The 24699-nt window shown below is 45.4% G+C and overlaps 1 protein-coding gene, 1 long non-coding RNA gene and 1 other non-coding gene across 8 annotated transcripts in view; 1 reads left to right on the top strand and 2 right to left on the bottom strand.

Moving 5' to 3' along the window:
• LOC127590903 (uncharacterized) overlaps positions 1-24699 on the bottom strand; it is a 355000-nt gene that overhangs the window by 38046 nt on the left and 292255 nt on the right. The window lies entirely within an intron of this gene.
• LOC127590863 (astrotactin-2-like) overlaps positions 1-24699 on the bottom strand; it is a 138471-nt gene that overhangs the window by 4247 nt on the left and 109525 nt on the right. For all 6 annotated transcript variants that reach the window (XM_052050371.1, XM_052050372.1, XM_052050373.1 and 3 more), the window contains 3 exons: positions 23141-23274; positions 22660-22808; positions 8175-8316 (listed from right to left, as the gene is read on the bottom strand). In XM_052050371.1, coding sequence (XP_051906331.1) covers positions 8175-8316; positions 22660-22808; positions 23141-23274 — 425 coding nt within the window. The remainder of the gene's footprint in view (positions 1-8174; positions 8317-22659; positions 22809-23140; positions 23275-24699) is intronic.
• trnap-ugg (transfer RNA proline (anticodon UGG)) lies at positions 15983-16054 on the top strand. Its single transcript has one exon. It is a non-coding gene; the product is annotated as a tRNA-Pro (tRNA).

Genomic DNA, 24699 nt, shown 5'->3' with positions numbered 1-24699 from the left:
AGCTAGCGCGGAAGCTAAAATATAGCGGCGGGCGCCTTAGCTCAGCGATCTCAAGGGCGAAACAACAGCGAGAGAAGAATCATGGAATATGGAACTCAAATTATGACGGTCAAACAATCTATGGCTCGTTAGCTAGCGCGGAAGCTAAAATATAGCAGCGGGCGTCTTAGCTCAGCGATCTCAAGGGCGAAACAACAGCGAGAGAAGAATCATGGAATATGGAACTCAAATTATGACGGTCAAACAATCTATGGCTCGTTAGCTAGCGCGGAAGCTAAAATATAGCAGCGGGCGCCTTAGCTCAGCGATCTCAAGGGCGAAACAACAGCGAGAGAAGAATCATAAGTCTTTTGGAACAATAATGTGAATGTACTGTGACAATAAGAATCCCATCAAGCCAAAGGCAATGAAACAAAAGAGGAAGGAGGATTTCGTCAGTGTAAAACTGTTCCAAACATCGGAAACAACAAAACCGACATCAAATTACTTTGCGAGTCTTCTCTGCTTAGAAGTCCTTCACGGACGCCTCGAGTAATATTGCTCAGAAGGACACGTGGAGGTAATCCGTCGACAATCGGAGTCAATCGAGGTATAATGACAGGCTTCATGCTGTGATGATGTCACAGGCAAACATGCAAGCGCCACACAAATCACTGAGATTTAATCTCCCGACCTCTGAAGTGTGAGACCAACATCCAAATCACTTCCCAGCGTGCTGCTTTTGGCACATATTTTTCAACAAACACGACATTAATCAAACTTCATGGTACCACTGTGTAAAGTTTTTTTTTTTTAAGGATCCACAGGGTTGTATCATGTTTATGATATATAGACGAGAAAGACAGTCTGACATGTCCACCCATCATCTCTCCAAGGCCAAAGTATTTTTCCCCCTGGAAATGTCAAACATTACAAAGATTTTTGGGAGGGCTCAGTGATAGACTTCAGGACTCCTCACTACCCTGATCTGGAAAATTATTTGAGACGGTCGGAGATGAAATGCGCGGCGCACCTCACCTTAAAATGGCCTTTTGCAAATGGCAAAGGCGGCGATCGTAAACGGAAGTGCGGGAAGAAACGTCGAATTGGAACACATTTGCACAGCGATAGACGAGGGGAAATTCATGTTGGCTACGATAACCACGGAGGATCTTGGTGGTCGTTTTCAATCAAAACCGCCAAAGAATATCAATGTATTGTCTGAGGGCTTTGTCAGTTTTCATAGCCTTTCTGCGGGGAAAGAACCACGATGAAACGACAACTCCCTGAAGTTTCTGTTTGCTTTGTCGCACCTGTGTCACCTCGTAATATCTTATATCCAAGCGCGGTTTGTGCCAAACCTCAGTCTGACCGCAGAGTCCAACAACCGGTATTAAGTGAAAGCACCTTGCGCAGATCCTCCCATGGAAACTGTTACTGAATGTCTGCTCGTTTATCCCGCGGGCTGACTGGGCAGGGCATCTTATATTTTCAGACCATTGCGCTCATACTTGTGGTTCAATATTTGGTGAAGAGTGAACCGTATGTAAAAAGCAGAACATGGGTGGGGGGGATGGGGGGGGGGACTGCACAAAAACTCAATCTGAGAAATCACCCAAAAGACACAACTGCATTAAAGACACACAAAGCGATAAAGGGGTAAATATGTGATATCGTGATCCATACTGCTAATAAACCAACATCCGGAAACATCGAATTTGAGAATATGGGCTGTGCCCTTATGTCATTTTATTTATATTCGAAAGGGTTTAAGAAAGGGGTGTCAAACTCATTTTCGTCACGGGTCTTCCCTCGGAGGGTCGGTAGGACAGTAAAATTAAATAAATGTTTATATATACTGGATATTTATATATAATTATTACTTGTACACAACAAATTGATAGATTACCAGTTTTTAAATCAATCAAAATCAACTAAATAATATATTATTTATTAAAAAATAATACTAAATAATAGTTTGTTCAATTATTGTTTGAATAAGTGTTAACAGGGTAAAAAACAAAACTTAAAAAAAACTAAATTGCATGATCTCAACGTTATTTATTCCACGAGACAAGCGAGGATCATTGAGGTTGAGACACACTATTTGCTCTCGCGGGCTACATAAAATGATGTGGCGGGCCGGATCTGGCTCCCGGGCCTTGAGTTTGACACCTGTGGTTTAAGACATTCAAATGGAGACATGGTTACATAGAACAAAGCTAGTTTTCAGTTGTAGTTCTGTGACGTCTACTACAAATAATAATAATAATAATAATAATATCCATCAAAATAATCATCAAACTTTGATTAAAAAAAGTTTCTTGACGTAGGAACAAACTCTACTCTGAACGGCCACTTCTGGCTTTTTTTCGTGTTCTGCGATTGGCTGGCGACCAGTTCAGGGTGTCTACTGCCTGGGATAGGCTCCGGCACGCCCGCAACCCTTGTGAGGATAAAGCGGATCAGAAAATGGATGGATGTGATCAATGTGACGTCACTTGCGTCAATCAGGAAAAATGGTGTCAGGCGATATTCCTTCAAATTTTTGAAGGGGTACTACAGAGTAACTTTTGGGGTGAGCGGGGTTGCGGGCGGGATTGCGGTGGTACAGGGTTGTAGGAAAACCTTTTCAAAGAAAAAAAGAATATAAAGATATATTACTTTTTTCCATTTTATTTGGTATGATAAAATGATGGTAAAAAAGCCACAAGAACAGCAGTTATGTTTTGAAGCAGCAAATAAATTCGCAAGTATGAAATATCTCAACATTTGTATCCAATTAGTATTTCTTTCGAATCGCCACTCTGAAAACAATTCAGACTACCACAGAAACACAATGAGACGGAATGACCAAAAATTCCAAATTCCAAGTATTAATCTTGACTCATGAAACAATTCAGAAAACTTGAGAATCGGACTATTTTTTAGTGCGTTTCTTTCCGAAACCCATTTGCGATGTTTTAAATTATGTCTACGAGGAACCGGTCCCAATATTGCTTGTTTTGGTTTGTAACATGACCTGTTTGGGCATTGCTCGCATAGTTTGTCTGATCTCATGAATGCGGTATCCCCCGCCCCCCATAACTTTGGGTTTTGGTGGCTCCACTGCCCGGCAGAAACAATTGTAAACTTGTTTAAATCACATGACCGCAATATTACATGCAGATGGACAGATGGTTTCCACGACACAAAGTCAGGACAAAATGAGGTTGGCTCGACTTTTCCAAGTGGCCAACGCCATCAAAAGCCCGGCTTATTTATCCGTGTCTAGGTGTCACGCTACCGCCGATCGTTAAGGGTGCTAGCTACCTTGCGCAAGCCTTGACGGGAAATGTCCCACCGCTCAGTGAGATATGAGCGGAAGGAGAAATGTTCGAAAAGTCCATTTGGGAAAGCCGTCTGCGCTCATGTGCGTACGTCGTCACGTAAGACTTCACATCCGCAATTATAGGGATTATTATTCGCGCACAGTTGCCACATACACCGCTCGCTGCGATTCTCTTCAAGTGGACTTCCTTATAACGAGGGAGACGTTTCATCAAGGCGACCCGGCATCGATGTTTGCCAAACATTTCATAGCTGCGTTTTAAAAGTTGGCTTCGGTCTACACACCAACGGCAATTACAAGGTTGTTATGTGCAGTTATAAAATCGTTTCTGCCAGGATTTTTAAAGCCTCTCCGGGGACTCGACTGCGTCGATGTTTTTGTTTGCTGCTTTGAGACAAGAGTGGGGATAACCGCTCATTGCGCAAAGACATTAACATATTTTGTGGAAATGGAGGGGAAACATTTTTGAGCTTCGTTCGCGTATCACCGAGAAGGAACTTGTTTTTGGCAGCCGGCTCCGGTTTCATTCTTGAGATGCATTGAGAGACGGCACAGGCGGTCGAATAAACAGGGTGTTCGATGATGATAAAGATCGCCTGGGAGCACAAAGAAGCCAAAACTTGGTCTGGCCTTCTACGAGAATGTCAAACAAGTATGAAAATTGGCAAGACACACACAAACCTCAGTGGTCACCCACCCTGAACTTGACCCCTCCCCACACCCCCCCGTCCCCACACACACACACACTTTTTCAGGGGGTACGTTACATAGACGTAAACATAATCACAGGCGACTACAAACGAACTCTAACCTTGACCCCAAAAGGCAGCCGTTTCCTCACTAACAGCGGACTTGGCCTTTGTCCCCGATTTAACAAGCTCCCCTGCAAACTAGATGCTCTTTACTGCCAAATGTGTCCTTGAAAAAGAGCAAAGTCAGGAAAACACACACACACACACACCCGCACATACACACCCACACCCACACTTTAAAGAGGCGGCTTGTCTGGTGCAACACTTTCGGTCCCCGCAAAGCTGTCAGACAGGTATAAGTCATTTACCTAACACACACATGCCAGGACACACAGGTATGACCTCAAGATACCACTACAAACCAGCAACCCTGTTAAGACCCCACGGGTAGAATAATAAAAATCGCACGCACACACACACACACACACACACAAATTCACACACACACACACACATTGGTCTGGCATCTGGCTAGTTGTGACCTTGCGCTGTAGTTAGGTGAAAGCTCAGCAAGCAACAAGGCAGACAAATGTCGGATTAGCGTGCAAATGCCATTAAAGCGAGCAGTTTCCCCGTAATCGAACGAGACAGTCGAGGTATGTCCGAGCAAGAGATGACAGGACGAGAAAGCCCGACGGGAGAGGACGCCTGGCGCAAAAGTGACAGCGAGGGAGAGAGGATCAATTAGGGCAGTATTTTTGGCACGCGGGTGGGACGGCGGGGCAAGAAGGGGGACGGACGCCTTTTCCATGACATCAGCAGTTTGGACGCATATCAGTCGAGCCAGCCCACAAATCAATCCGAGCTGCGTAGAATTGTTTCTCGCAGCCGCAAGAATTTGTGGCAGCTTAGAATATCTGACTGCTTGGAAATCCTCAAATCTCGCAGATCAGCAGCAGCAGCAGCATGGCGGCCCAAAATAACAGTGACAGCATCGTGAAAAGCCCCGGTCCAAAAATTTACATCGTATAGCTACGCCGGGTTCGTTTTCTTCAATGACGTTCACTCCTTTGGCAGAGAAAATTTCGAGGGCGCGCGGGATGGGCGAGACCCGCTAACTTTTTTCCACAACTGTTTGACATGGTCATCCGCTCGTTACGTTTTGGACGGGGTAGAAAAGGAAACGGGAGGCGTCAGGAAAGGAAGGCACAAGAGAGTTGATGTACTGCCCAGGAGATAGAGAGAGGGCGAGCGAGAGCGTGGACAACAGATAATGAACGCTATCCTCCAAATGCTCATGAGTCATTCCTTGGAAAAATTGGATGGATCATTTAAGAACTAACATCTGACATTTTTTTTTTTTTTTGCTAGGTGGAGGGTGAGTCCTCTTGCACAACAACCGGCACGGAATATTTAACGCGGTTCCTTAAAACGCTATATCATGCGAACTCGTTCGGGTCTTTTTCCAATCCAAAGCAGGTAACAGAAAAAAAAGAAAATAATATATATTTCTTAGAAAATATATTATTTTCTTTTTGTATAATAATTTTTTTAATTTTATTATAATATTTTTAAATAAATATAAAATTTATACAAATAAATACTTTTTATTTTTTATATAATATTATATATTATATATATATAATATATAATATATTATTATATTATATTATATATTATTATATTATAAATATTAGTATAATATTTTTTGGGAATTATAATATAATAATATTATTATAATATTTATAATAATATTTATATAATATTTGGCACTTTTGGTATTTCTATCCCTGCCATTCAGTCGACAGACCAGGGGCGGAGAAACGAAAGGACACGGGGACGGCTCACGCGGGCCAACAATAAGATGGATGGGGTGGCAAAGGAATTCCAACAAATGCACCGTCTGGTCTGGAGGACTCACTTTGGTAGACAATTAGAAGCAGCTGAGGAGCAATCGGGAAGATTTCGGGCAGTTTGCAGGAGATGAGGACATTGTCCAACAATGCACGCAGTCAAAAAAACAAATGGGAGGTATACAAAGCCATCAATCAATGACACATTTTGGGAGGATGAATGATTCATGAGGCAAGAAGCCTTCTGACTTGTGAAAATAATAAACGACGGGTCGGTCGCATAATGAGTTCCACAGGCCGCCGCCATCGACGGCTTTGTGTTCATCTTCATTGTCACCGCAGGCGGATTAGAGATCCAAATGGATGAGAATTGACTACATTGAGCACATTTACTGGGCAACCGTTGTTGTCGGTTTGGAAACGATTTTCCTTCTCGCTAATGACTTTCAGCGTGTCAGTTTTGGAAACGCGCGCAGAGGTTCAGGTTTCGAACTTCCGACGCAAAAGCCACGCGTGTTTCGCAACCGTTCGATTCATTCGTTTTGACGGCCGGATCGTTGTCACCGTGGCAAACGAAAGTCTGCTTGCCTTCGGCAGCCTCGGTAACGATCGAGTCTGACGCCAATTCCAGTGGAAGTTTGATCTGGCTACTCGATTTGGGACGAGCGCGTTTCGCTCCGCGCACATGTGCCCTCGGACGTCATTTCCGCGTAAATTCGGCCCTTATCAGGCCGCGACAACGCCGTGAAGAATGCGTAAACAAAGATAAGAGGGCAGTTTGAAATGAACCCCGTTTTGGAAGTTCACGTAAGTAGGAGGCAGATTTCTTTCGATTAAGCCAACAAATATTCCCCCATCTACTGTCAAGACATTTGGGAAAGTCACAAAGGCAAAATCCATCCGTCCATCCGTTTTAGGATCCGGGTTTTGTATTTGTACATGATTGACTTCAAGATGGCGCCGCGAGAGTGTCTGCCTTTACAGCAGCTCCCATATTTTGTTCTTCTACTTCTTCCTTTCATAACTTTGCTGCTGTGAATTGGGAATTTCTCCATTGCCAGACTAATATAGGATTTCTTATCTTAGGTCATGTTCTGCACGCTAGCATTTAAGACAACGCCGTTCCAGCGGATTTGAATCGGTTCTTTGCATCTCAGCTTCTCAAAACAGACCAAGGCTAAAGAATGAATGCTTCCAGCGAGAGCCGCAACAACCACGCGTGGACGATGTCTACTCGAGGCGAGCGCCTGTTGACACTCGACTGGACGTCCCACACACTTAAAATGCGCGTTGCAATGAATCCAGGGGGGGAAAAAAAATAAAAAATGACATTTGGCGAGAGGCTAGGAACACCCCCGAAGAGTTTCCAGTCGACCCCGCGGCTAATCGCGTCGTTTGCCCGCGATGCCGCCCTCGTTGACTTGAGTCCACCAAGAACTCTCAGTGATGGATGTTTTGCAATCTTGGCATTCGGTGAGCCCTCCCCCCATTGTCCCCCCCGCCCTCCGGCAGCACATCGTTGCAGAATATTCAATACGACCACAAAAGATGCTGGTGTCCGTTCTTGTTTGAGTATCGAGTGGTGTTCACAGTAGGATGCTCGAGCGAGGTTGTTGCTTTTGGAGTTCACGGCTTAGCCCCGTCATAAGGTCTGAGAAACCCCCGCCGTTCGCGGGGATCTGATGAAATACCGCTCAGACAGCGATAAGAGACGGGTTCCACCCTTCTATTTATGACTACCTCAGAGGTACGGAGGGGAGTCAAACTGAAGCGTGTCCAGTTTGCTCTGATCTTCAGACGTTTGCTTTGGCAAACCGGAGACGGGGCCAAAGAGTTGCAGAAGATCTTCTCTTCTGTCCGTTTTCCTCGCCAAACGTCTGCTCGGCCTCCTCCAACCGTGCTCCTTTCTTTTTGGATTACTGCACCAGAACTCTGCAGCATCCCTTTTTTTATTCTGGAATTAAAACGGATCCCGTTTTCACTCTCAGATATCTATATCTCGTTCACGTTTACCGAGCCAGGACTTTGAGGATGTGATTCTTTGAAAATAGTTACCCAACATTTTTAGCAGCTGGAAGCGAAACCTGTATCAAAAAAACTATTGGCGAACGGTAGAAGAACATCGTAAACACCTCCCAGAATCTGGATTTGTTCAACATGGCAAGTGAGTTGACTGAAGCATCGCCAGGACCTGCTCAGGATCACCTTGTCCCAGACTTCTCAAACTCTTTCAAAAGAACCGAGTGAATAATTTCCACCCGCAAACACCAAAAAATGGAAAACACCAAACCGGGATCATTCGTTTTTCATCCAACTTACTTGTAGAGGCTGTCAGGCTCCAGGCACTTGAAAACCACGGAGTAAAGCGGCGCGTGGGGATGTTCGGCACTCCTCTTACCGGGCACAACGCAGGGTGACCCCAAACCCGAGAAGAGATCATCCAACAAGCTCAGCACTTCGCCTGGGAGGGAGATGCAATCGGACAGAAAGGTTAGTAAAAATGAAGCCGAGTCCCTGCGAGAAAGATTTGGAGACATTTACTTCACTGAGGTAAACATGATATGAAATCCCGAAAAAACAATTCAAACAAATGTGGCCTGCTTCGGAATAATATTGAGGTTGTAAGTATACGCCGTATCCATTTTTAAAAAACAGACACATATAACCGATTCATTCATTAATCATTTGCAACCATGCTGACTTTTGCTGGTCATATAATAAAGATGGCATTTTTTTGGGTGTGTGAGCAAACCCGCATTGCTATTTTCCAGAACTGGTCGGTTCGATGGAAAGGTGGGAGCTATCAAAACAATTGAAAAGCTCCGAAAAGGTTACATTTCTAATTCTTTCTACACACTGGCAAAAGGGTAGCTTCGTTGGAATTTATAATACAAGTGCCAATTCGTAAACACAAGTTTAATCTGGCCGGCGGGCCCACAGAGTAAGAAAGTTCGAGAAAGGACGGAAAAAAACTCCCCCCAGATGAGTGATTTGACCTTTCTGTAGAAAGAAACACGAGTATACAAAAGAATTTCCTAAAATGCATTCCCGTGCTGTTCCTCTTTCGAAGGTTTGCTCTTTAGAATTCGTGTCTCGGGCTGTGTGCTAGTCATATTTTGCTAGCATCTATAATCATATGATTATAGATATTAGTACAGTACCTGCAAAGACCCTCTTAGAAATTTGGATAGCAAATCCATCTTTTGGTATTGGGAACGAAATTGTAGTTAAAAAAAAAACACGGTATCTCAATTCATTCATTAAAAGAATGTCAACCGGACGGCCGTTTCCAAAAGGAGAGCAAGACGGCCAAGCGCAACGTGAACAACAGCTGAGAGGGAAGTGTGGGGAAAAAAAATAAAAATAAAAAATGAGAGCGAAGAAAGCGTGACGAATGCGCGCCAAGGGTGAATGATGTCAATCGACGTTTCAATAATGAGAGTAATGCCTGTCTGCAGGAGCAAAAGCCACTCAGGATGGGCCTAAGTGAATATACGTCATTAGCACATCCTCTTGACCCGTATAAATCCACTGATAAGCCGACTGACTCATGTTCCTCTTGCGTAAGCTCGTCCACATGGCGTGTGTTCAAATCTGGTTCGAGGCAGGATGGAGCTCATTGACGGTTTGGCCGTCTCTTCCCTCTGCTTTTCGTGCGCTCTATATCACGCAGTTCCCCGTCAACGGTCGCGCAAGGCTCCAAGAAAATACGGCGTTTTTCAAAACGATGGGATTCAGATTCATTGAGCTGAACCGCGTCGCTCAGTGAAGCTTGAAGCGGCGAGCGTATGATCGTCCGGTTTACGCTCTTGATGTTTGCTTCGACTCAAAAGCTCAGTGTGAGAGAACCAAACCGGCGCATTCCCTTGGGTCGAAAGCGAAAGTATCGCATGTACCATCATGACCACACTTGAAATGTACTTTTGGCATTCGCTAAATGCCACTTTATGAGAAGCAAACCAAAATGAGGATCAAATATGGAGATCATTTTACCTCCTGCCTCAATCCCGCATCCAAAAAGGGATCTTGGATATCAAATCGTTTCCACTTCATTTATTCCAAAACAGAATTAAAAACTTGTTGAAACCTGATGTTGGCGGATGGAAGACGAGTTGTAGGATTCAAAGTCGAATCTAGAGCAGCCCATCCAAAAATGGGTGCACGGCCAAGGTATGGATTAAGTCAGAGTCTTTGGTTTTAAATAATAAAATTAAGCTCGGACTCTTGCGTTTGACAAGATATTTATAGCTTTGTATGATTTGGTCACTTTGTGACCTCTAAAATCAAATTTTTGTTGGCCATTGGATTGGGGTGTCTCCATTTTGTATCATTCATTTCCATGCGGATGATGTTTCGGCAATGTATGTTCTACGATCCATGGTCAACCAAACAGTTCTCAACATGCGAAAGATAAACGATGATAAGTACTTTCCTCTCAACGATGCTGGACGGATGGAAACTTGCTCTGAAAGTGGCTTGGGACCAGTTCGGGGGCGTACCTAGCATCTCAGACACCCAAAATCAGCTGGGATATAGACAGCGGCCCGAGTGATGGTAAGTGCAAATGTTATGTACGTGAAACAGGAGGATCCTGGGGAACTAATTTTCCCTTGATCATGCAGTATGAACAAAAAACAACAACAACCCCCCCCCCCCAAAAAAAAAACATCACTTTAATTCCCAGGCCTTACTTGCTTCACACACAGAGTGGCATCTGCAACTAATCAGCGAGCGGTGTTGTAACTAGCGACAGATAAATCAACAGTCGCTGAAAAGTCGGCAATGGAACAACAGCCACACAATATCGTGAAATGGGACTTAAATTGAAGCCACACTGAAAGAAACAACACTGAAGTGTGAATGATTTAAAAATACAATCGGGAAGCTTTTCAACATCGAATGTCAACTCGCCACAAGGTTACAACGCACGATCTAATTTCAACACCGTTCAATGGCAATCGATTATTGTCATTCCACATCAAGTCTTCACAAAATCCGGAAAGGCGTGAGGAAATTTGGTATACATGAGAAGAAAAACCCGATGCCAATGTTAACTGGCACCCGAACATGGCCCGCAAGTGTGGGAACTCATCGAGTGCTTTCCAAACTGGCAGTTTTCAATGGCTCTCATACACTAAAAGAAGTCAAATTGAAAAAAAAAAAAAATCTTTGGTCGAAAAGCATTTGAAAGCCAAGGAATAGGCAAATTATGGTGTGCCTGTGGTCAACATTTTCTATCAATACCCCCAAAAAAGAAAAAAAAAGAGCCTAAACAGCACACAGCTGGCAAAAATTACAGCTCCTGAAATTGCATTACGGTAAAAGCCATTTTGCATGTTCTCCGGCTTACATGGCGATTACAAAAAAAGCCCATGCCAAGGGATCTTTTTTTTTTTTTTTGCAGGCGCAGAGGGGAACAAATGAAAGCACATCACAGGGGAGTCTTAGTGGGAGAACGTGCAGGCTGTGGACGCTCAAGTTTAGGATGTGATTCTGTCAAATTAAACATATTTGTATAGTTAAAAAAAAAAAAATAGCCTGACTCAGACGAGCCCAAATGTAGCGAGACGACAAGGAAAGTCCTGGCAAACCGCCATCACAAAACACGATGAAGCAAAGAAAACGGATGGGAAGGAAAGTCATAGAAGTCGGTCTCAGTTGGACGGCATCGTGCGCAAAGGGAGCCGCAGTCAGGAAAGCACCAATTACAAATAATGAGCAGAAAAGAAACATAAGCAACACATGGATGCACACAGCGCATATTTCACCAAGCTTACGTGCATCTCGTATATTTTGCAGAGTGTTCGCGTTGCACGGAAGAAAGCCGAGAGGTGTCATTAGACAAATTTGGCAAAGTGAAGATGTTGATCTCGCGGAGTAATTTTGGTATTACCGTATTTTCCGCATTATAAAGCGCTTGGGAGCATCAGGCGCACCGTCAATGACTGGCCTATTTTAAAACTGTTTTCATATATAGGGCACACCGCATGATAAGGCGAATAGAAGCTACAATCGTGGCTGCGGTTGCGTCATGAATCCACTAGATGGAGCTACGCTAAAGGGAATACAATATCGCTTTCTGTAGCGCCTTCACGACCGCTGCAGCTGTAACAAAGTGCTTTACAGAAAGAAAATTTAAAATACTACATCCACGAAATATGAATATCGACGCATTGTCGGTGGACGAATGAAAAGTGGACCAACATCCACGGGCCACAATGCTATTCCGAGGCAACTCTAAACCTTTGTGACAAAGATGTACTGCAGAAAAACAGGGAAATACTGCGGTACGGAGAGATACTGAGTCATTGTCTGACACCTGCCCCAAGATCTTCCAAATAAAGTAAAACTCTACTAAATAGCCGTTTTGCATACATCGAAAAAGGGTGCAACTCTTTCAGTTTGGCTCCTGAAAAATGGCAGCAAAAAACGCATTTATGTTATGTACAGTATAGTTTGACGACCCGCATTTAAAATAAATCACAGAACATAGCGAAAACCGAACCCGGTCGCTGAGAAAATATTGGCAATAAATTGCAGTTTTGAGGTTTTTTTTTTTAAACACAGCATGTCCAGCACGAATAAAGTGTATTTATTTATCTCTTTTCTTTGGAGGCATATGTCAAAAGATTTTATTTGTATTTCCTTGTACGGCTTTACATGCGCAATAAAACCGGCGTTGCTGGGGGTGGGGGGGTTGGAAAACATTGCGTGTTTTACGCTTGTTTCCTTTTGAATTTTCACAAAGAATATAATAATAACTAATAATTTTAAAAAAATTCTTATAATAATAATAAAAAATAATAATAATATAATAATCAAGCTCAAACAAAAGACCGAACGGGACACGCGTGATCAAGATCCTACTTGGACTTATTCTTGGCTCAAACGTTGATGTTTATTGCCTGAGCGTGCTGTGTAATATGTCGTGAAAATCTACTACTGATAGGAATTAATTGCTCGTCAAAGGCAGCCAAGCTTCTTTGGCCGGCGCCGCGACAGCTCCATCGTTCAACGGCCTGGTTGTCATTATCATCGGTCTTCGCGTTACTGTGCTTTTTAAAAGCAGGGCTCGCAAATACATATCCCGCTCCACTTGTCCTCCGGACCGTATTCTTTTCTTCCGCCTCAAAACATGCGCGCCGCTCGTCCGGGTCCCATCGTTGCATAAAATGGACGATAGCAATTACAATATCGAGAGTGACAATGAGGATCTCGTAATGTCGCGTTCTGCAACAATCGGGGTTTTACTTTGAGTGATTGACATGATCAATCAATTTGGCTCTTGCCATGTTAGATCAGCGATTTATTTTCCCCGAGACGGGCACTCTGATTGCCGAGCTATCACTCCAGGGCGTAGTGTGCCCTCTTGCTAAAAGTCAGCTGGAAAATAGACACCGGCTCACTCGCGACCAAGTGCTTTAGAGAATGAATGATTTGGTCCATAAAAGTGTTTTTGACTGTAATGTAGCGGTTAACATAGCAGACAGCGCCGCTGCAGCGGGATTGATTTCCACTTAATGCCCCATCCATTTGCCATTTGCCCTGCAATTGACTTGCGGCCCAGTCTTGGGGTGGTAAGGTATTAAAAAAAAGACGCCGTGATTGAAGAAGTCTTCTGAGTTCGGGGAGCATCTGGAATCTGGAATACGGTCAACATGCACTTTTATCAAAGTCGATTCAATCGTCCGTACTGAGGAAGGATTTATCGCTTTTGGTTTAGTACGGCAACTCATTCATTGTGACGTTTTGGCAACTAGGAAGCACTTTGTAAGGAAAAAATACATTCATTCATTCATCTTCCTAACCGCTTGATCCTCACTAGGGTCGCGGGGGGTGCTGGAGCCTATCCCAGCTGTCTCCGGGCAGTAGGCGGGGGACACCCAGAATCGGTCGCCAGCCAATCGCAGGGCACACAGAGACGAACAACCATTCGCACTCACACCTAGGGACAATTTAGAGCGTCCAATCAGCCTGCCACGCATGTTTTTGGAATGTGGGAGGAAACCGAAGCACCCGGAGAAAACCCACGCAGGCCCGGGGAGAACATGCAAACTCCACACAGGGAGGCCGTAGCTGGAATCGAACCCGGTACCTCTGCACTGTGAAGCAGACGTGCTAACCACTGTACTACCGGGCCTGGAAAAATACAATACAATACAATACAATACAATACATGCTGATTTATATAGCGCTTTCACAACAGCGGCAGCTGTAACAAAGCGCTTTACAAAACAGTTAACATAATAACATAATTTTTTTTTAAATATAATCAAAACTTTCTAACAAAAAATGCAATATTCCACCAACTTTAATTGAGATTTTGTCATAGTCCAGCTGGTATATTCTCTGCCAAGTCATCCTGAAGGATGCCTTACGACTATTTATGTTCCAAATGGCAAAATGAATCAGGCTTCGTGGCGGCGCAAATGCGTTTCGCTATCGATCAACATAAGTCATGCGTCGGATTCATCACGTTCAAAGATTTTTCTTTCATCGCTGCTGTCCTAACTGGCCCGGAACAAACACGAATGAATACCACGTGGGCGGGGCTTCAAAGTTCTATTCTATAGGTCTGTATGACGGAGTGAGCATTGAAAAAGGTAAGCGACGCTACCGGCGTGTCTGTGAGGAGATAAAAATGGGAAAGAATGCGGAGGCTGAGGGGGTAGGTGGGGGGGGGGAGAAGAGAGGGAATGCAGAAACCCCTTGGCCCCCCGCCTGCGATCTGCAATCTGCTGATGGCGAGGCTCGTGATGAGGAGGTGCACGGCATCCATTTTTAGCGATGAGGTCATCTTTAATTAACAAAACAAAGAGAGTCAGCTGTGTCACTCCAATCTGTTATCTGCACCGGCGCTCAAGGACGCCGCTTATCTCTCCATAATTCAATCTCTTTGAATGAGGGCTTATCGACGCAATTGTGCAATGACGCCGCGCTTACGTAAACCAGGCGAGCGGGATACCTGCTCGGAAACATGAGGAAAACGAGCAGAGACGTTCCAAAATGTCATGGGCACGTCTGGCTGGAAATGGCAAGAGGGAAAAGTGCAAAGATCAAATTGGTCGGTCCTGTTTTTTTGCGCTGCAAAAAAAAAATGTGCGGGTGTGAGATGACATCATTCCTGAGTCGCCTCCGGTTCTGCTACCTCTTTTCTCCTGCCCGTTATTCCCCACTGACTGCGGCTTTCCTACATTTTCGTACAACCAACCGCTTCACACTTCCTGTCGATCCTCGCAAAAAAAAAAAAAAAAGTCTCATGCAAATGTATTACACACAAAATGGGCCCATACGTTTTTAATTAGTATTAAAAAAAAAAACGCGTACGTGTGCGGACATAAAAGTGTCGCCTGGGCCAAAGTGTGATATAAGGACAGCAAATTAGCGGCTAACAAAACAATGGCATTGAGCAAAGGTGATGACGGAAGCCAGAAGCTTGTCCGCATTCGTCACGTATACGAGGCGCCTTCCTCTAAAGCGTTTTATTAGACACTTTTCCAAACGATTTTGGCACCTTCCCTTTTCCTTTTGGGAACTCACCATGAGAGAGAGAGAGAGAGAGAGGAAATACAGACATCTGACGTTACAGACTAGGTAAGAGGCTAATCATTCCCATGCAGTCAAAACATAACACGCAATTGACTGCAAAACAAACTGCAGGGGCAATAACACCGCGAGGCGTTTTTCTCTGCGTTTGGACCTGCAAAGTTTCTCTCGATTGGCCTGCGTGCCGCACGTTCGATCCACGTTGAGCTCATATTTGGAAATTGATTGACAATTTGAAGAGCGGTTTCAAAGGCCAACGCTTCAAATGCCAATTTATGGTCAATCGCAAAGGAAAAAAAGTTTGACAGCTAGCGTGCGTATGATCCGATTACCAAGTTTGGACTTTGTATCCAAGTTGCTTTGACGCGCCAATGTGGATGAAAGCCCAACCTGACGCTCATAAATCAGGGCCGCTCAGTCAAGTGAACGCCGCCCCTGACTTGGTGTGCCATCTAGAGGCCGTCAAAGTAAGACTCAGTGATTTAGGTCTCTCCCCAGAGCACTCCCAAAGAGATATTTAAGGGGGGAAAGAGGAAATATATATTCAATTAAAAAATATATATATTTTGAATCACGATTGTGGCTCGTTGGTCTAGGGGTATGATTCTCGCTTTGGGTGCGAGAGGTCCCGGGTTCAATTCCCGGGCGAGCCCTTCCTGGGACATCAGTGGCTTTCAATAATGTCCCTTTAAAACGGGCGGCCCGGTAGTCCAGTGGTTACCACGTCGGCTTCACAGTGCGGAGGTACCGGGTCCGATTCCAGCTGCGGCCTCCCTGTGTGGAGTTTGCATGTTCTCCCCGGGGGCCTGCGTGGGTTTTCTCCGGGTGCTCCGGTTTCCTCCCACATTCCAAAAACATGCGTGGCAGGCTGATTGAACATTCTAAATTGTCCCTAGGTGTGAGTGTGAGCGCGGATGGTTGTTCGTCTCTGTGTGCCCTGCGATTGGCTGGCAACCGATTCAGGGTGTGCCCCGCCTACTGCCCGAAGACAGCTGGGATAGGCTCCAGCACCCCCCGCGACCCTAGTGAGGATCAAGCGGTTAGGAAGATGAATGAATGAATGAATGAATGAATCACGATACTAGAGAAGCAACTGTACTAAAGGCGAGAAACTATGAGAGGCGAGAATTGATTTGACTGTGACTTTGCGGTAGGATCTCTGTCCTGAGTGCTGACTACTATTTGAGTCAACATTGGAGTGAAGGACCACAGCGCCAATTCCACTTCAGCGAAAAATCAATTAGACACGCGGTCACGCTTCGTGCTCAGTTCAAGACGACAAAGTAAACAATAATCCCACAACAACAATCCTTGATCAAAATTATGGGTGCCTACACACACACACACACACACAGGATGTCAGCTGTGTGAGCATCAAAATAATCAGCTGGATTTTTTTTGTGTGTGTGTGTGAGTGGGAGGGAGAGTGGGGGGGGGTCATAACGCTACCACCCCAAAAGGTTATATCGGTGACGACAAAGCCCAAACGATGCCGCAATTTGGTACAAACTTGTCTGCTCGGCCTGCTCATTAAAAAAAAAAAAGTCAATCAAAATCATAAAGGCAATCACCCGTTTTGGGTTTTTTGTTGTTTTTTGTTGTTTTTCCATCACCAGACACAAGCCGAAGCCCCTCAACAAAGAGACCCTGGAACTGATTAAATCCATTCACATTATTTCCAGTGTGAGTGAATGGTTTGTTGTCTGATCAGCCTCCTGGAACACACTGCGGTCGACCTTAGTCGGCGCTGGAAGGCCGCCCCCCCCCCCCCCCCCAAAATGACTTATCTCCCTTTTCCTTGACACAGGAAGAAACAGGGCGGGCTGGCTGGCTTTCCCCTCAAACTATTCAAACACAGCTCATGTATGGAGTCCTTTCACTTTTACACACACCCCGGCAGAGTGCACGCTGTGAATCAGCCAGTCACAATTTACATGCCAAAGGGAGGGGGGGGGGGGGGGGGATGAGTTATCATATTTGAAGAGCGTAAATGCCATCACAACTCACCTTTACATTTGCTTTTATTCGGCACTTGGGATGATCCACTTCCATCTGCGCTGACCTCATCTTCACCTGCACTTCATCTCTGTGAGTCAGCGTTCCTCTCGCCACAGTTGTGGGGAACAGGTGATCCCTCTCTCTCTGTCTGCTTCGAATCTAACGCCTGGATCCAAACATGTTTTTTTTTTTCTCGTTACGTCAGGGTCTGCGCATTTTGACGAAAATGACCTCCGGAGGGCGGTACTATGTTATGAAGCAACAGGATCCGATGAGCAAATAAATTGTTCATTATCATCCATTCTAAGCGTTTTTTTTTTTTTTTTTAAATAGCACCTCCACTCTGTCGTCGTATCGATTTTGTTTGTTTGAGCATCTGTACTTAACTGCTCGCTTTCTTCGTGGTTTGGTCCAGGCGAGATGACTGCCCTAACGTCACACACTGTCCTCACCTTCAGCTTTTTCTACAAGGACGGGTCGATTGTTCCTCGCTAAGATGGCCAAAGCCTCTCCGTGGACAATCTCTAAAAAATTGCGGTCAATTATCACGGTTGTTGGGTGGAACACTGTGCAAATAGGTGAATTTAGTTAAAAATCCTTTCGATTTTTTATTTTTTGTGATAAGCATTATGCTCATTTAGAAAAATCAGCTGATGGCCAGAAGTCCGGAAAACTTACTCCAACATGGGAAAGCAACTGGCTACTCAGCGCAATCGGATCCAAAACAATTTAGCGTTCACTTAGCCAGAAAAAAAAAAAAAGATTTTACCAAAGCAGATTCTTCCATAAATAAAAATGTAGCTAAGTGCATAATGGCTAATGATGAGCATCAATCAAGTGAGCGGTGCGTCGGTTTCTGCGACTTTTAGTGCATTTCGTGACGCCGACGGTAACTTCTCTTTGAAGATTGGGGGAAAAAAAATGGAAACAAGTTACTGACATAATTTGCTGTACAGTCAGTGAGGGTATTAAAATCACTTGACCTAATTATTATAGAATAATAATGATTAGTGGGAGAATATTTTTAAAATCAGCGCACACGGGACGGATTTGCGAATTTGTGCGTCTGCGTGCAAAGGTGAAGGGACTTCATGGTCAACATTTGTCCAGACTGCGGGTGGCGCCGATCGCCGCCGATGCGCACGGCACTTAGCGACGTAGCCCAGTGCCGGGCAATGACATGAGCAGACGCATGAAAAAAATAAATAAAATAAAATAGAAATCCTGGAGTTCGGATCAAACAGGAGGTAGTCGCATCAGCGACATTTTTTTTTTTTGGGGGGGGGATGCTGCCTTTAGAACACATCGCATTCACCGGCGAGACACCAAAGGACTCGGAAGATTGCATTCATGCACGCAGGAAGCTGTGACACATGGAAAAAAGCACGAGTTTGAAAAAGACGCTTGTTCAATCGTTTGAATCAGTGTGGGAGGGAGAGAAGGAGGAGTGGGGGGGATGTACTCAAAACTATACATCTAAATCTGTCAATCACCGAGTTACAATGCTAGACCTCAGCTTGTCTCTCTTGATAGCCCTTTGACAGGACTGCACGTAGTGGGGGGGGGGGGGGGGGGGCAGGTACCATTTCCTCCCGCTACTCTCGTCTAGACAGCTCTGGCATTCAAAGCAGGGCTCGAGAATCCGCGGACACGTTTCCGTGCACATTCCTCAAAGGGTGCACACTCTTGACTGCGTGACTCATGCGCTGACATTTGCATGAACGTGCGTGTGCAGCTGGCTCCGATTCGCCAACCTCAAAGTCATTTTTGTTTCCTCGCCTCAGTAAGATAGCGTTCGCCGGAGGCAGGCGCTGCTCCCGCCGTTGACATAAGACCACGACACGGTGAGGCTGCTTGTGTTTTTTTTCTACTCGTAGTCGAAAAAGTGCAACCAAAAAAAAAAAAAAAAAACCCACGCTGCCAACAAATGCATCGGTCAGAACCGTGAATGAAACTGAGAGGCACACTGCAGCAAAGTGGAGACTGCGGGCTCGAGGTCGGGACTCTTTTTCTACTTCTGAACGTTACTGCAAGAGACAGCGCAAAATGAGACACAATTGCCGACTTCCTGTTTCAGTCCACATCAGATGCATCATGAAAGATTTGCTTTCTGAAATAAATTGGAGGGGTGGGGGGGCACATTACACTAAATCAGGGGTGCCCACACTATTTCAGCACGGGAGCTACTTATAAAATGACCAATTGCTCATATTTATGTATTTATTTGCAAAGTATCTATCTATAAATGTACTTTGAACTGTTCACATGTACATCATATGTGAGTGTCATATTCATTCATTCATTCATTCATTCATTCATTCATTCATTCATTCATTCATTCATATTGCGCAATAGAATGATTGGAGATTTTTATTTTTTGGTCCTTACGCTACTCTGATGACGAATGGAAATGGCCAATGGGCGGAGTCGGGACAGGAACTGCGGATTACGGGTCGCACGGTAGTTACTTGGACTTATGAATGTTTTTATCAATGGCCCAAAAATACAAATGGCCGCATTTCCCTCCTTGGGCCAGCCAGAAAGGCTCCGAGCGGAGTGACGCACGGCTAAGCCGGCCGTCCCCGTTGCCACCAACACCGCACCGAACGGCAGCCGCGACACGTCATCGGAGGGCCCCCGTGATGGGGAGTCGGCCCAAACGAGCCAAACCCAAACATCGCGCTGTTTTCTTCCAAGTATTAACCTCGACTAAAGCTTTGGATCAGGATTTTTCCGAACGATTGTCAAATATGGATTTCTGTAAATCAGGCAACTAATCCTTTATGGCGTGCGTAGCCTCCCTTTCGATGTTAGATGTTAGGGAAAGGGCCCCGAATGCTTGAAACATTCACGCAGGCTTGGAAAATATGAACAAGGAAAAAAACCAAGAAGTCCAGAAAACCACCAAGCTACCCTTGAGCAAAGAATTTCTCGAGAAAAAGGGCCGCAAAGTCGCTTAGCCAAGGAATGTGGGTTTCCTCGTCTGTCAAAGTCAACATGTTGAATGATTGACGGCGTGAAATTGTTGTTTCGCTGTGTGTCCGAAAGGTGGGCGGGGCCGACTTGGCTCGCGGAGATTCTCGCCGAGCTTTTTGCTTTCATTAAAGCTGTCTTCAATTTTCCCAGGAAGCGTCTTGAAGATTAGCCCTCAAGAAAATGCCAAGCAGGAAGATCGGCCAGTACCAATCCAATAATTCCCAAATAAGTCCGTGTAAGTGTGAGAAAATTATACATCTCGACACCGTGCGCCATTATTTGCTGAGTCCGGAGAACAAGATCTCATCATTTTAACAGGCCCCCCCTATTATTTCATAAATCTTCCCCTAGCGATGCCATCCAAGTATGTATCAGCAATCTCTGTCCTGCCCGCGTCGGAGAACAATGGCGGCGTTGAGCAAGCGCCCGTTTTCAGCATTTACCGTCCCCAAAAAAAGTCAGGCCATCCCATTTCACGGCGGTCGCCTCGGAAAATTCACAGCGGACCATGCGCAAGGAAGCCATTTCCCGAATGAACGGCTCCCTCCATGCAAATTCACTCTCATAACCATTCATCTTCCTAACCGCTTGATCCTCACTAGGGTCGCGGGGGGTGCTGGAGCCTATCCCAGCCGTCTCCGGGCAGTAGGCGGGGGACACCCTGAATCGGTTGCCAGCCAATCGCAGGGCACACAGAGACGAACAACCATTCGCACTCACACTCACACCTAGGGACAATTTAGAGTGTTCAATCAGCCTGCCATGCATATTTTTAGAATGTGGGAGGAAACCGGAGCACCCGGAGAAAACCCACGCAGGCCCGGGGAGAACATGCAAACTCCACACAGGGAGGCCGGAGCTGGAATCGAACCCGGTACCTCTGCACTGTGAAGCCGACGTGCTAACCACTGGCCTACTGGGCCGCCCATTTACTTGTATTTTCTGCCAAAAATTGGGGGGGCGTGAAAAAAAATGTGAAAAATGAAGATAAAGATGTCTAATCTATATTACATGCTTTGCAACGACATGATTTATAGCGGTGACTGGCACATAGCAGAGTGAGTCACCCACACCATCTGCCCCTTCCAACCACCTTGCTGGGGCCCGCGTGCTTCATCAGCACTCCTCCCAAGGGTGATGGATGGCCTGTCCATACTCCTCAATGACTAAAGCCAACTCCTTTCCACACCAATATTACTCAATTCCTATCGCCCTTCCTCTGACTCACTCCCGGATCCTTGGAAGCGCCGCGGCTACTTTAGCAATTACGCAGCAAAATGAGGGTCAGCAACGTCGGTGCCACCGACCGCATTTTCTTTGATGATCTAAGTTCATGGGAGGCACTCGGCTGGAATCGCTCAGCGATTCCTTACGGAGAGAAAAACGGGATTCGCAGGTGTACGCACACCAAATGTGGTACAAATTACGCAAGTGCAGGGTGTAGGAGACGTCGAGAGGATTCTTGGACAGTGGACGGTGCGGCTTTGCCGCCGTTACATGCGACACGTTTATTGAAAGAAAAAAAAAACTTTTCTTTTACATCTTTGGACCAGCCAATCGGATGACACAAATAGATGAACAAATATTTACACACAAGATTTGGGGACTTTTTTATTCTTAAAGGCCTGTTAGTTACCATGCTAACGTGTTAGCACTGCTAACCTTTGTTTAGCTTTTTGATGTTTTGCGTCATGCTAAACCGTTTTGCGCTACTACCAAACTTAAGGGCGGAGAATATTAGCAGTGTTGTTGTTGTGACAATTGGCCGTCTGCTCCAAAAGTAGTTTCCTTCATTTGTTCTTTTTATCCTAAACCGTTTGTAGTATTACGGCATTTTAGCGCTGATCTATTTTTATTTTTTATTTTTTTAGCTGAGAACATTAGCACGACCGGACTTGGACTCTCGATTTCCAATTAGCTTGCCTTGACGAGGTATTACTGGCATTTTTAAGAAGTTTGAAAGACATAAATAATGAGAATCAGTAATACTAAGTCCTTTTGGAGAATCAAATCAATTCCCGGACGCACAAAACATTGCGGAGCGATTACGTCAGAGTCCACTCGACTGCTTATCGTCTCGACATAACAAAGATATCATCTTCAACGCCGCACCGTTTCGAAACATGTGGTAAGTCTCCACACTTTAATTAATCTGACAGCCTGTTTACATTTTCGATGCTAATGTTTAGTTTAGTCACAGATTTTTTGGGGGGGCTCCGGTCAACTATGGACTTCTCATACAGTCCTCAGCTCGAATCATTTTCGATCCGGTCTAATTTCATACCTGTGTAGATCTCGGCCTCGGAGGGGTCTTCCACCCGTTTGTGCTGGATGATGTAGTCTGAAACTTTGTAGCCAATCAGGGGCTCTACGTCCAACCACTCCAGGGCTACCATTGTGCTCGACGGCTCCAGGTAAGGAGCGAGGCGCAAGCTGAGGAAAATAAGAAAGCATGTGACGAGGGAATCGAACACAGTGCCCCCATCTGATCGAGGTGTATTATAAAAGCAAACACAACTGCGCATTGAAATGATTATCAATACATCACGTGGCATTGCTTTAAGTGTGCCGAAATGCTTTGCTATTCCAACCGGGGGAATTTAAGCCACGGGACCTGGATGACAACATGTTCTCATCAGATTTGATTGACAGCTGTGAGGACTTTGGGAACTGTCCCCCGTGTCCAGAACGGCGTATCCGTGCACGCATCCCGAAAATCACTCGTGCACGTGTTTTGCGGTGGCATGGCATGGCCTCCCACTTACACCGGCCGTCTGAGGGGACTGCAGTTGGGCAGGCCGTCTTCGCTGAAGGCACTCAGGTCACAGCGACACCAGTTATCGATGACGTCGCCCTTTCCGGCACACCAGTATGAGCTCATTGTGGCGCTCTTGAAGGCCTGTGAAGGGTAACAGGTGAGAGAAACGCAATTATCTCTGGGAACATGCACCGCCTGTCCATCGGCGTGTATTCCCGAACTGCCCCACAGTCTGAACACACACTCACACACAAGGAGGAGAATCGTTAGACTTCTTCCTATATGATCGTTTTGCACGCTTCCAAAAATAAATCACGGGCATTTAAGTGAAAAGCCTGGAACGAGCCGAAATGTCCTTCGGTGGCAGAAATATTCTCTTTATAAAAAAAAAAAAAAGGTCTGGGGCTCACTGAGCGCAGTTCACGCGCACGTAGACAAAAAAGACCTTTTCAATCGCACTGCTCCCAATTACTGGAAGCGGGGAACAATTTCACTAACATCGTCCATCGTATAGTGACACTTTCATGATGGAGGTGTGAATGGCCCCCCCCCCGACCCCCACCCAAGCGTTTCGACGTCGAGGTTTGTCTGTCTACGGCGGCGGCAGGAGGAGGAGCTGGGGACTTTGTGAGGAGATGACATCATCTCCTCATGTCTCCTTGTACTGCTTCATTAACAGCTGAAAGCCCCCCCCCCCAAAAAAAAAATTATGAAGCTCAGCCATTCTTTAAAAGGCAGCGAAATGCCAACGGGAGCCATCCGAGGCAGTAAAATATAATGTTAGAGCTTCCCTTTGAGCCACTGGAGCGACAGTGGGAGTTCAGGGGAGTGCACAAGCACTCTGGCTCCCCCTGTCAGGCAATTGGATCAATGGCGCACTCGCTTTTATTTATGTGGCCTTAACTTAACTTTAGACAAGCGCTTGATCACAGTCACGAAAATAGGACACCGGAGCCACACATAGAAACATTATCGGCGGGTACCAGGCGCCCGACGTCGAATCACAAAGAGGAACCGCTCCTTTGTTCACCATGAGGAAAAAAAAAGCAAGGAAGGCCTCTTGAAGACCACCGCGCTATCTGGCTCGGTCGGCAACGCACGCGCAACACATTTATTGTGGATTTCCACCATTGTTTCATGCCGATGGAGCAATGCCAAAGTCACCATGGACAAAAGGAACGTTCCAAGACCTTCCCGGCAGAGGTGGCGGGAAGTAGCAGACGTGAAAGTCGCAAAAAAAAAAAAAAAATACCCATAATTCGTTGAGATAAACATGCATCGTATATTAATGTATATTAATAAGGGGCCGGGGCAGGGAGACCCCGGCGATGCGCAGTGCTGCTGTGCCATCCTGATTCTTGGCGAGCAGCGAAAATTGACTGTGGAGACGTCTCAGAGCAAACAGGTGGCTGTGGTCTCCAGGTTTTTTTTTTGGGGGGGGGGCACGCACAGTGTGAACAAATGATAACTTGCATTCTAAAAAAAAAAACAAAAAACAAAAAAAAACAAAAGGCACACCGTGTTGAAAATCTGAATTTTTGGCAGAAAATGCAAGTAAATGGGCGG

The sequence above is a fragment of the Hippocampus zosterae genome, chromosome 18, assembly GCF_025434085.1.
Source record: "Hippocampus zosterae strain Florida chromosome 18, ASM2543408v3, whole genome shotgun sequence".
Lineage (NCBI taxonomy): Eukaryota > Metazoa > Chordata > Actinopteri > Syngnathiformes > Syngnathidae > Hippocampus > Hippocampus zosterae.
Note: the sequence above shows the minus strand (reverse complement) of the source record. Positions and strands in the feature narration are given on the sequence as shown.